At 37.8% G+C, this 14,291-nt stretch overlaps 1 protein-coding gene across 1 annotated transcript in view; it reads right to left on the bottom strand.

Moving 5' to 3' along the window:
- The window catches only part of LOC139119532 (protein mono-ADP-ribosyltransferase PARP14-like), a 240,592-nt gene that overhangs the window by 152,732 nt on the left and 73,569 nt on the right, over positions 1-14,291 (bottom strand). Inside the window, exons 8-10 of the mRNA XM_070683374.1 lie at positions 3,007-3,345; positions 2,443-2,601; positions 2,171-2,284 (exon numbers count right to left, since the gene is read on the bottom strand). Of these exons, the coding sequence (XP_070539475.1) occupies positions 2,171-2,284; positions 2,443-2,601; positions 3,007-3,345 (612 nt within the window). The remainder of the gene's footprint in view (positions 1-2,170; positions 2,285-2,442; positions 2,602-3,006; positions 3,346-14,291) is intronic.

Here is a 14,291-nt window from a genome sequence, read left to right as displayed (position 1 = left end):
GTTAGAAATATTTGATGTAAAAGGCTGTTTTAAGAAATAAAAGTTTTATGTGTCTGTGCTTAACCTTTCACTGATTTCATATGTTTTTTGGCACTGAGATCAGTTGCTCAAACTTTTGGTTTTGAGTGCATCTTCATTTGCTTTCCTTTAAAAGAATTAAAAGGCACAAAAACAGTTTGGAGTTAGAATGTTGAAGTAGTGTCTTTTTATTTTTTCAATCGCATGTTTTTGGCCCATAATAGTGAGTGCGGGTACATAATCTGATCTATAATTGGATTTCACATGAGGATCAGACCAGTTGATTTCCTTCAGGGCCAATGATTTTTTTTAAGTTGCTGGCCTGCTTGGCCATTAGAGATTTTGCGTGAGTTTCACACACTGTCTGTACCAAATATCAACACAGTCTTTTCAGCGGTTTTTGACTTTTTGTTGTTTACAGAAAATATTCACTGTCCGACGTTAACTCAAAACCCAACCACAATAACACAATTGACCTTTGGTCAGTTGTGTTAAACATAGGGCCAAAGTCCCTGAAGCTACTATAGACATGGATACAAAATTAAGTATTTCCTGACTGTATGAAATTATCTCACTTAGGTCATCCTAGGGACTTGTAAACCAAATATTAAAGCTGTCTGACCAGCGGTTTTGAAAGAACAAGCAACTCAACAGTTGACAGAGCTCTGCTGTGTTATGTAGAGAATAACCTTTTGTGACACATGTATTGATGAAGAAGGTGGATATCTTTTATTAACATTGTAAGTGAGTTCTGTTGAATAAGTTGAGACTGTACATACTCAGAGAAAGCACACTGAAGAGACAAATGTTTGAAACTTAAGAAGTTCAAGGTCATCAAAAGCATTATAAGGAATGATGTAACTTTCATTGCACTGTTTACACAGATTGCATAATTGCTATAAATAGAACATGAATCTTATAGCCCAGCTTTACCATAAAAACCCTATCACTTTGACCACTCTTTTAATTGACCACTCTATTTTTTTCCTCAAAAAGTAATTTTATTTTATCCTTACCAAGTCAACCATAAATGGAAATTAGAACTTTCTCTATCTCTATCTCTATCTCTATTGACTATTTTGAGCAATTTCTTTTAGATAACATACAGGGCACAATAAATGACGGTTCAGAATATGTCAAAGTTGGGATTCAGGAAAGTTGCCTTTACATGTTTTAATCCTCCAAGATGGTAAGCATTTCACTATGGACTGTCAAAAAAAGTTGAACTTTCTGATAATTCTACACTAAAATATTTTGGTTTTGATGATTTCTAATTGATTCAATTATTTAAAATCATATTAATTATTTTTTCTGGGTGAATTGATAGGGTTTATACAGTACAAGAATTACATACAATGTAAGTCAAATTTTAACCAAAAATGACAAAAAAATTCCTTAAAAATACATATTTGCATATTTCATCACAATTTGAACAAATCTAAGTTGGGTTATCCCTAGGGACCTGTATACCAAATAACAAAGCTGTCTGACCAGCGGTTCTGAAGAAGAAGATTTTTTACCAAAAACATCTTTTTGGCATAAATTTGCCTATTTTCAACAATATCAAAAAATTAAAAAAAATAGTTTCTCAAAATCATATTTTTCATCTACAAAACAAATATCAAATCTTTAAGTACTGCGGTTCTCAAGATATTTGAGTGGACGGACGCCTCACAAACGGACATACATACATACATACATACATACATACATACAGACTGACGCCGGACGCCGGACGGATACCCATCCCAATAGCTTCTATAGACTATAGTCTGTTGTGTTAAAAATGAAACTTTAACGGTTCAAACCTAAAGTATCTCATTATGAGGCTTTCATATTGAGGTATTCACAAAGGTCCTAGTCAGTTTATAGTCTCGTATCTGCCATTTTGCTAATGAATGTATGTCAATTATCACATCTAGAAGGAATATAACACTTCTAAACTAGGCATGTACCCAGTAAATTGATCTCATCATTAAATAAACATTTTCAACACACATTTCAGGACTGGTGCCATCAGTTCCACATTACCTTTATCTTTCTTGGTCTCCTTTATTTCAGCAACACCACTGGTTTAAATAAAAAGACACACAGAAAGACATACTTGCATATGCGTGTATAGCATATTACAAGTATGACTTCTTTCACTCACCAGACTTTCCAGAAAGTTCTTGTATCATCTTTTCCTGCTTTTTAAGCTCTAGGGCCTGCTTCCTAACCTGATCTTTGAAAAAGGCGATTTCCTTCTCTGCCATAATTAGTTCACCTTTGAGAAATCAAAGAACATAAGCTTGATTTCATAAAATGATACTCTTACTGAGCTAAAATACAATTGTTTGTAGATGCATTTCATCTCACATAGCATATTAGCATATTAGCATATAGCATATTAAAGGAAGATTTCTCACTGCTGTTTTCACTGACCTGATTTTTCAGTAAGTTTCATTGTCATCTTTTGATTCTCTTCAAGCTCTGAGTCCTTTTTCCCAACATGTTCTTCTAAACTCATGGTTCTTTGCCTTGTCTGCCTTTGTTCATGTAGTAGAATTTTTTTCACTGTGTCCAATTCAGATTGTGGGACAACTTTCCGAGAAAAGAAAAGAAAAACAGAAAAGACGATTACAGAAAATGCTACTATTACAGAGCAACAAGACAAATGTGTTTCCAGAATGCACAGATATTTTCATCCTAAAAAGAATCTTGTAAAGAGATGCTTGATATCAAAGCATATTGAAGACTTTACTGTTAAGTTAAATGTCTATGTTTATATAGGGCTCCGGCTGCTCTTTACAGAAATCCAACACACTTGTACAACTGGGAATCTGCCCTCTAATCAATCTTAAATATTTGTAAAAGCTTTAATAAATAAGGTACTTAATAATTATGCATAACATCATGTTTCTCAAAATTACATTGAATTATTTATTCAATTAACTAAAGAAATTTAAATATCCTATAGTAAACATTGATTATCTCTTATTCACTCACCTGCTTGTTCAGTTGTATGTTCTGAGTAAATCTTTTTCACCTTTTTAAAGTCCCCTTCAATTTGTTTTCCTGGATCCTTGAATATTTCTTCTGAACCAGCTTTTTCTTGCTTGCCATCACTTACATGTGGCTGTTTTAGTAAAATCATCTTTTCTTCATATAGTTGAGACAGTATCACACTATTTCCTAATTTCAGTAGATGTTCGACCCAATAATGAGTGACCTTGGTGATGGTAGTTTTGGGTGAAAGTAAACTCTGAACTAGTGAGCTGCAGTTTTCATCTGTTCCTGTCAGCAAAGGTACTTCTGTTCCATCCTGGATAAGCTGTTCCTCCAAGGCTGAACAAAAAGGGGTGGATAGCATTCATTAGATAAACACACAATTGTATCACTAGTACAGAAATATGCGAGAAATTTGCGAGAAATGGACATTTTCTCACTTTTTGCGAGAAGTAAGCAAGAATACATAACTTTCTCGCAATAACCTCGCAAGAATTTAATTTTCTCGCAAACAGCTGGCGAGAACTGTGTTTTCTCGCTCAGCATCTGCGAGAAACTGAATTCTCGCAATCAGTCAGCAAGAAATTTGTTTTCTCACTTTGCATCACGAGAAATTGTATTCTTCTGTGTAAGCATTTCACAAAAATTTCACAATTTCTCGCAGATGCAGAGCGAGAAAACATAGTTCTTGCTGATTGATTGCAAGAATTCAATTTCTCACAGATGCATGCGAGAAAGCACAGTTCTCGCAGCTTGATTGCAAGAAAGTATGTTTTCTCGCTTACTTCTCGCAATACAGTGAGAAAGTGTGCATTTCTCTCAGATTTCTCGCAAATTTCTGTACTAGTGTATCAACAAGTCATCGTTGATGACACAGTCCCCACTTGTTAATGGGTATTTTGATTACAGGTCCTCAGAGAGGATAGAGTCCTCTTCATTAGGTCTGTGATAAAAATACTTTTGAATGAATTCGCTTGATACATGTCTGAGTTATGGTTCAGGACATGAAAAAATCGTAACAAAATGGCCGAAGAGTGGCCATATTGGGTCGCATCACAAAACAATTGATGTGCATAGCTATGACATTGGTCGATGTCCTTGTATCAACTTTGAATAAAATCGGTTAAAACATGCGGATATACCTGAGAAATGGCTCTGTACATGAAAAAATTGTAATAAAATGGCCGCCTGGCAGCCATATTGGATCGTATCACTAAACAGATTGACGTGCATATGTATGACATAGGTCAATGTCCTTGTACCAACTTTGAATAAAATCGATTAAGATATGCCTGAGTTATGGCTCTGTACATGAAAAAATCGTAACAAATGCCACACAGCGGCCATTTTAGATCGTATCACAAAACGAATTGACGTGCATATCTATGACATTGGTCAATGTCCTTGTACCAACTTTGAATGAAATCGGTTGGAACATGCCTGAGTTATGGCTCTGTACATGAAAAATGTACAGGCGACCATATTGGATCGTATCACAAAACAAATCGACGCGCATCTTTATGACATATGGAGTAATCCTTGTACCAAGTTTGAATGAAATCGCTCCAGGCATCTCTGAGATATCTGCGTGAACGGACGGACGCAAGGACGCACGCACGCACGGATGCACGGACGGACGCACGGAAGGACCATGCACGGACATGACCAAACCTATTAGTCCCCCCGGACAGTGTCTGTGGGGACTTGTTATTCACTAAACATAATCATGTGGGAAATGATGCCTACAAAATACAAAACAAAGTTACACTTGGGGAAGGTATGAAAACAATAAAGATAAAAAACAACAAGTCATTGTTGATGACACAGTCCCCACTTGTTAATGGGTACTTTAATTACAAGTCCTAAGAGAGGATCGAGTCCTCTTCATTAATTAGGTCTGTGATTAAAAATACTGCAATACTGATGGGGCTTAATGGCTGAGAATGAGTTCCATGCTGGTGAAAACATAAAACCAATGTAGGCCACCATCCTAATTTGAAAAGGTCATTAAATACAATGTCCTTGTACCAACTTTGAATGAAATCAGTTGAGACGTGCCTGAGTTATGGCTAAGGAGTGACCCCCAGACATGAAAAAATTGTAACGAAATGGCCGCCATGCAGCCATATTTGATCATAACATAAAACAAATTGACGTACATATGTACGACATAGGTCAATGTCTTTTTGGTGCCACTTTCAATAAAATCGGTTGAAACATGTCTGTCATGGCTCTGTACATGAAAAAATCATAATAAAATGGCCGCACGGCAACCATATTGGATCGTATCACAAAACAAATCAATGTGTATATGTAAGGCATATGAAGTAATCCTTGTACCAAGTTTGAATGAAATCGCTCCTGGCATCTCTGAGATATCATCGTGGACAGACGGATGGACGGACGGACAGACGGATGCACGCACGCACACACACACCGAGGATATGACCAAACCTAAGAGGAGATAGCTAAAAATATCCCCAAAAAGGTCAAAAAATGAAAACTTAACGATAATTTTTCAATGATATGGATGGATCTTTGGATAGAAAAATGCTATACAGGACCGGAAAAAACTGAAAAAATATGTCTTTCGGACTGTCACATGGAAGTAACTGTGAACGAGGATAAAAGTCATGCGACCTCGATTTCTAGCTGGTGCTATTTTGGGACACAGCTTTAGTCATATTTGTAATGGCGCCCTCAGTGGTAGAATGGTGATCTCTCTGTGTACGAATCGCGTTGCATCATGGGATAAACCACATATTGTGTCCTGTTCATTAATTGGGTCTGTGATTAAAATACTGCAATATACATTAGGCTTAATGGCCCAGAATGAGCTCCATAGTAGTGAAAACGTTAAACCAATCTGGGCTGCCACCCTAATTACAAAAATGATTCAAGTAGTAATTAATCAACAGGATGTTGCCAAACATTTTTCACTCTATTATAACACTGACAGATTATCACATGTACCATATTTCATACAATTTGATGCAGTGCTTCTGGGCATTCACCCTAAAAACAAAAATGCATTATGTATGCAAATTAGCAATTAATTTAAATGTCAATGCTAAGTGTCACTGTGCTCTCGCTGTCGCTCGTAACGTTCGTAAATTACAAACAAAAATGAAAATTTACGAAAAAAAACAAATGCCCGATCGGCCATTTACGAATAATTTTGTTATTTTTGAAGCCTGATTTTCAGTTAAGATTATGAATTCCGGGGAAATGCTGTCATATCTCATCTTTCAAAAACTACTCTACCCCTATCATCGTCGCATCCACACATGGCAATAGCTTTGGACTTTGACCTGTGCTAACTTGAGCATGCGCAAAAAGGTTTCAAGATACTGGTGTGCTATGCATAACGGTAGTTTCAAGACACCCAAACATTCACGCTATCAACTTTCCGAATGGACGGTTGAAGCGGATTGAGGGAAGAGGGCAGTTACAAATGCTTTAGATGGATAGTATCCTTAGCTGGGAAAGAAAGTTTGGGATAAAAATACCGCAATTATACGGTGTCGCTCAAATTTGATCAGAATTGGTACATACCAAAGATCAACAATAAGTGTTATTTCTATCTGTTAAGTGAAGAAAATTATACGTTGATGTTATGACAATTTCTGTACAGTACAACAGAAAAACAACAAGAAATATTTAAACCATAAAATTGAGAATGACACAAAGTAAATAAGGTCTGAAACGTTAGGTACTGAAGGTCAACTTTAGCAACATGCATAGCAGAGAATCTTTCAACCATGGATATACAAAAATAGACATCCATGGTTTCAGCAGATCTGTTGATATGTCACAGTTCATAAACAATGACAGGAAATGACCAATTAGCTGTTTCAGTTACTGCTACCACTCCCAAACATAATAGGTACCCTGCATACAAATAGGTTAAAGGTCAAAATCCTCTTATTGAAATGTGTGGGCTGATTCAGTTCACTGCCACCACTCCTGCACACTTGCAGTATTTCCCTTTTTCTTACCTCATTTGCACATTTTTGACACTCATGTGTTCATTTGAACAAATTCACATCTAAACCCCTAAATCTACCTTTACACCAAATACTGAGACGGTAGCTTTGGCAGTATGGGAGCCTTTGTGTGTGACGGACATACATCCGCACATACATACCCACAAATATACAGACATACAGACGCCACTCAAACTCATCATATAAGCTCTTTTTGGTATATATATATATAAAACCAAATATGAGCTAAAAACAGCAACTGATATGAAAAAATTGGAAACAATGAAACCGCCGAGAAGTGATCAAGAACAGTCAGCCTGAAAGACAGTCGAACTGCAGTCCAGATTGCGCATGGTTGAACGACGTACCGCAAAGTGTCCGTCTGTGCATGGAGGCACTAAAGCGAGCCGGAAATCTTAGCCTGAAATCTTAGTTGTCATAGATTTGTCATTTGACGATATGCAGATTGAATTTTTCTTTGAAATTTCCAATTTTAATAGTTTCCTTCAAAATATTTTACAAGAAACTGTCTCAGCAAATGTTTTGAATACTGATAATTTTCTCTGATGCTCCAGAGACAATGTTGTGCACAGTCGCACGACGACAGTTTTTCCAGACAAAAAAAATAACGATCATCTGCAGCATTTTAAAAATGTGACTGTCTCTGTGAAAACATTAGCAGGATCACCAGTTTCAGTTTGCGCACTTAAATTTGCAGTTATAAGGAGACAAAGTTTGAACGAAACCACAGACTGCCAAATGTTCTGATTAGTGGTTGTTTTAAAAGAATTTTAGAGCTGAACATGGCATAATGACTGCAGCTATAGAGGTACCACCTAGTACCTATGGATGACATGCATACTTTAAAGGTAACAGAGCTTTCCAAATATGAAAAACAGGGTACAGATTTTCTAGCATCTAAAACTTGTGCAAACACTATTAATATTAATGACCACTTCATATTCTAATATATATATAATCATCGACCACTGAGAAATAAAATGATAATAAAGATTGATTAATTGAATAACATTTTTAGGCCGGTTGACCAAAATGACACACTTTATTGAGACCAGGAAGAAATTTCAATGCCACAAGCATTTATGACCCATGATGTACTGTGTAATGCGATGGATCTTTTGAAAATACGTATCAAAATATGTTAATTGTTTTCATAAAAGCTAAAAAGGAATTTTTGTTTGCCTTTGTCTCTCATGAAATCATTTATCATTTCTATACCCTTAAAATCATTCATTGAGTACCAGAAGTCCTTGTTGAAAATTGGCGGGCTCAGCATTACATAATTTGTTCTTACTAATATTTTTTGAACCAATTCATAAATTTACTAACAATTTTGAAAGGCCAGGGAGAGCACAGTGTCACTGAATTGTACTACACCACTGTAAGATCAACATCTATACCATGTTTCATCACATCTGATGTAGTATTTCTGGACATATCACTCAAAAGGGAAAGTTCATTAATTATGCAAATTTAAAAAAATTATTAACATAGCTCTTATAAATCTCATTATTCACTGTTAAAGCAATGAGAACAACATTTGTACCAAGTTTCATGAAACTTGATGAACAATTTCTTGGCACATAAGCCTTATTTATGAATATTCATAATATATGCAAATCAGCTGTTAATTGACATGATACTGCTGCACATCTTTGCACACCATCACACTATTGGGGATAAACATCTGTACAACATTTCATCAAATTTGATTCAGCGCTTCAAGACATATTACCCAAATCATGGAAGTTCATTAAATTTGCAAATTAGCAGTTAATTGACATGATGCTTCTTAATGTCATCACACAGTTCATGATCAGTTCATGTTCATGACACTTTGGGTCCAGATGTGAGTTTTAAAATCCCTCCAGTTAGCAAGGAATTTGTGTTAAAAGAATTATCAAGTTTAAATACAGCTAAAGCTACTGGACTTGATCAGATAAGTCCTAAGATTCTTAAATTATCATCGAACGCTATAGCTAGATCTTTATGCTACATCTATAATTTAAGCTTAAAAACAGGTGTGTTTCCAGATGTATGGAAGGGAGCAAAGGTTACCCCTTTGCACAAGTCTGGATCCTTACAAGATCGTGGAAACTACAGGCCTGTTTCAGTACTCCCGGTCCTTTCAAAGATATTTGAGAAGCACGTTCATAGTCATTTATACGGCTTCTTAAAACCTATGGTTAATGACTCACAGTCAGGTATTTGAAAAGGTTTCTCATGTGAGACCGTTTTATGTAAAATGGTTCAAACCTGGTCTAAGGCTATGGATAATGGTGATCTAAATGGTGTCATTTTTATAGATTTACGCAAGGCTTTTGACCTGGTGAACCATGATGTGCTTCTTAAAAAGCTTGAAATCTATAATTGTGATATAACATCCATAAACTGGTTTCATTCATATCTCTCAAATAGGAAACAAGTTGTGTGTTGATACTTGGAACCCTTTTTTTCATATTGTTTACTAACAACACCATTGAAAGGTATGCCGATGATTCTACAATCATGGCAAAAGGAAAGAACCTGGCAGAAATTGAAAAAAACACTCAATGATGATCTTGAATCAGTAAGACATTCAGGTGTATGCAAAATAAAATGGTTATAAATACAAGTAAAATTAAAGCTGCAAGCAGCGTTGGCGGGCCCAAGCGATTAACATGGTTTCAGTTCGTGCAGTGATTTTATTATGTGCAAAATATCAGCTTGAAAACAGTCAAGTCCTTGTAAAGAAGAATTTCGAACATCATCTCATATTTACTGTCTGTTTCAATCGTAATCGTATGTTTATGCAAAATACAATATGGCGGCAAAACCACGTGACCGATCAAATTGCCTTTCACAAACTTGAAAGAGCTCTCACTACGAATGACAAAAGTGGAATTTCATTGCCATCAGTGTTGTGGTTCTGGAGAATAAGATTTTAGAGATAAATTGCGATTTTTGCAAAATCAAATGTGGATTCTGAAACTGAGCACGGTGAGCTACCAAAAATGTCTTTCAAAAGTACAAGGCATATGAATTAGATGCCACTCAAAATTGACGATACTGGAAGGCTGAAATATTCCATCAAATTAATGTATTCATCTCTGAAATTTTGAGTGTAATAATTGCAAATTTGGTTGTAATTCCATTTAGTCATATATTTTTTCATTTCATCTTTAGTGTTCAAAGTTTTACTTTTGTATAATTTTATGACAAGAATGTGAAAATATAGAAAATCAAGCATGGTGACCCCATCTTTTGTTTGTAATATTATCTTTGATAATTTGACAATATTTATGTTCAGTTTATACAACTGCGTTCGTGTTCTACTCTCTACAGCATGTTGAACTGTCCAGTATTCAGCTTGCTAGCACAGCCAGTGTACGTGTACCATGCATCAATGCTGACTGACAACTGACTGTCAGTCTGGACTCTAATTAAACTAGCATCTAATAATATTTATATATACTGTTTTTTGTCAAGAAACTGAACATTGTGTGTTTGAGCATGCTGTAGGGAGACAGCAAGAAACTGTAGTTGATATATTGGATCGAAATATTGCAAAAATCATCAACGGTTGGAGCTTGTGCCCTGTTACTAGGCTCAAGTCTGATTTTTTTACGACAAATCACACATGTTTAGATTTTTGTCGAGATAAAAGTCATGGAATGTGACAAAATGGTTGTAGATTCTGTTAAATTATTACTAACATTACAACATTTAAATGACATAAAAATGGTATTCATTGTTCATTAAATTACCTACAAAAACTTGGAATCGGAAAATGTAAAACATAAAAGGAAACCAAAACATTTTTAAGTGCCCCCTACAGGTGGGCAATATTTCAAGTTCCCTCTCTACTACCCTCAAAATTTTCGAATCACCGTTCCTGAATTTCTCCAGCCCCCCCCCCCCCCCCCCCCACCGTTTTTTGTGAACGCAGCCTTGGTAATAAACCTGCAATCGCTATCAGTGCTGTACTGTACATGTCGCGCTTTAACAGCACGAAACCTGCTTCAGCACACCAGTTTTTCAAACGAATTAGATATCCATTTTCATACCAGTTCAAAAGTAAAATACTCATAGACTTGAGATATTTGTGCATGTTAGACTTTCGATACATTTGCTTTACGATTGAATTTAGCATGGAGCTTTGGTAGCTCCATGAATTTTAGCAAGCGATGCTCGGACAGCGCACACAACGAATCGATGACACTTGGGTCAGGGGTCATCACAAAAAAAATCAGTGCGTATTCACGGCAAGCTTGAATCATGTCACGGATCACGGAAATCATGGATCATAAATCCAAATGTTCATGTCTATTACTTAAACAGAACCCTAAAATATGAAATACATAATGTTTTGATATTGAGAACCGTCTTTTTGTTTCACTGACGATCAAGTTTAATGCTCAAATATTGCGACAAGAATTGCGCATTTGCTCTACTTTGTAAAATAAGTCGTATGCTTTTGCCGTTACCTAACTTTCCAAATTCACGGTAGACTTTCCGCAATAGTAGTTGGAGATTTTGTTCAATATATCGCGCGTGGTGGAAACCGCAATTATCCATAATCACACAGTCACCTACAGCCAAACACGGATTTCCAAACTAATCCGTAACTTGAACAGCCCCTCTGAAAAGGTTCAGTAACTTAAACCCGTTTGATGGGCCAACGATCACATCGGGATCATCGACACCCGTTGCACTTATAGGGAGGTTGATCGCGCAACGAAAATACGGTCGTTTTGGCCGAAATTCTTCTCTATTGGGGCATGGATGTAAAAAGAAGAGGCAATATCCTTTCCCTATCTGCTTTTACCTCCTAACCTACCGCAGAAAAGTTGCGATTAACTTCTTCTAACGTCCAAAACCGCTCGCATTCTGAAACATAACGTACTCGACAAGTTATTTAAATTTACCCATGGAGATCGCCATTGTGAATCTCGCCGAAGAGACCCAAGTTATCTCTACAGACCGTTGCAGGGCTGTGGTGGAGGCCGTATAACGCCGGGAACACACACCTGAACGCAGGGCTACTTTTACACTAATAAACCTCACGAAGTGCATGGTTACTGAGTGTTCCCACTGTAATAAGTTGTGCAAAGAAACGTTCTGAACAGCTACACTAACAACTGAAATGGTCACACCTATTTAGACCCAGAACTATTATAAGAGTGTCCAGCTTTGATTAGCCATTTTACCGACAGGCTGTGAGTGAGCAGCCATTTTAAACCTAGTTTCCTTCCCAACTGACAACAATCAATAAACAATTTGTAGTTGGTAATTGTAGCTGCCTTCTAGCTGCATCGTAAGGTACCGTTCAGTTTTTACGGCCGGGGGGGGGGGGGGGGGGGGGGGGGGGGGGGCGGCAAAATCGGGGGGGGGGGGGGGGGGGGGTCATCGTAATTTTGGAATCCGCAAAGGGGGGGTCATTGCTTTTTCACTGGTAGGAAAGGGGGGTCACCACATTTTCAAAAACATAATACCAACAATAAAGTTCACTTTATGCCATGGCCATGATCAACCCTCTTTACCGGCGGGCCGCCTTCGGCGGCCCACTACAATAAATATACATTATGTATTACCCATGACCCTCTTAACGGGCAGGCGCCTTGGCGGCCCACTCCAATTAGGTTTACTTCATGCAATGGCCATGATCGACCCTCTTTACCGGCAGGCCTCCTGCGGCGGCCCACTACAATAAATTGACTTCATGTAATACCCCACGGCAATCTTACCATAAAATTCCCAATTGAAGCCGCGGCTTGTATTAGAAACATTTTTGAGGGACCCCTGGGATCACGCACTGAACAATGGTAATGGCCGCGCGCCTTCAGCGGCCCTGTTCAGTAAAGTCTACTTTATGCAATAGCCATGATCGACCCTCTTTACCGCGTGCCACCTTTGGTGGCCCACTAGAATAAAGTTGACTTTACGTAATGGTCCATGACCCTCTTAACCGGAGGGCTGCCTTTGGCGAACCACTCCAATAAAGTTTACTTTATACAATGTCCATGGACATGAGTTGTCTATGGAAATGAAGTTAAAAATTGCCTTGCAGTCGTCCCAATTAACAGACGTTTCAATGGATGTGGCTGAGAAGTTTGTGCACTGGCATCTCTGCTACACGAATAAAGTGCGCCGCGTACCGGAGTTCAAATCCAAACCATGCGGGTAAATTTGACATATGGGTTTTGGTTATTTTCAGGGGGGGGGGGGGGGGGGGGGGGTCATCAATTTTTTCGTCTGACAAAGGGGGGGTCATCATTTTTTCACAAAAAATGCAGGGGGGGTCTATATTTTTTGAACACCGGCGACAAGATTTTGCCGGCCCCCCCCCCCCCCCCAGGCCGTAAACTACGTAAAAACTGAACGCCCCTAAACTTTGATTTGTGAATGCTTTAGTGGGGTGAAGGCGATGTGAGAAACCTGAGTGTGGTGAACGCGATAGCGGGCGGGGTGAGCGTTACACAAAGGAGTTTATCCCGGAATCCCGAGGACACCGCGACATTGCACTTTTTATATGATATCCAATATTTACGGCTACTAGATTATACAATATCGAAGTTAGATTGGCTCGGCTAGATCTATAGGTGGTGGTAATTTGACAGAATTCAGTATCGCCTATGTATCAAGGTCAGCATGCTGGAATTAAGTTGGGTTTTACCAGAACAGTAAGGCGGTGAAATTTCCGATATATATTGGATATTTACCCGCGATTTGACAAAATCTAGTATCGTTTAGTATCGAGGTTACAGTCAGTCCATGAAGTCGGTTTTATGAAAACATGTACATGTAAGGTGGTGAAATGTCCGATATATATCGAATCCCGACTGAAACTAACTCACTACTGCACAGACTCAGATAACGCATTCTATTGCTAGGAAACCTGGCCTGCGCTGCCTAATTCCAAATAGGTTCGTATGGATATAGGAGAGACACAAAAGAAACTACGATTTTAAAAATTATTTTAATTTTTAACATTTCACTGACTTCAATCAACTTTAGGTGCATCGTACCATGCATTTTTAATGCATTTGCATTGTTTGGATGTCTCGAAACTACCGAAAGCGTACAATGACCGGACTATAAAAACAGGGGATCTTGAAACTTTTCGCGCATGCTCATTTAAGCTTTTGTCAAATTCCAACGCTATCAACTCTCACTATGTTGGTTGCATGCCCAAGAAGTCTGCCGTCAGTCATCGGCCGACGTACGACAAAGCGACAAATTATTGTGTTCAAAGAGTAGACAATTAAATGACAAAACATGTCGATAATATGGCTGATA

This window comes from Ptychodera flava, chromosome 20, assembly GCF_041260155.1.
Source record: "Ptychodera flava strain L36383 chromosome 20, AS_Pfla_20210202, whole genome shotgun sequence".
In the NCBI taxonomy this organism is placed as follows: domain Eukaryota; kingdom Metazoa; phylum Hemichordata; class Enteropneusta; family Ptychoderidae; genus Ptychodera; species Ptychodera flava.
Note: the sequence above shows the minus strand (reverse complement) of the source record. Positions and strands in the feature narration are given on the sequence as shown.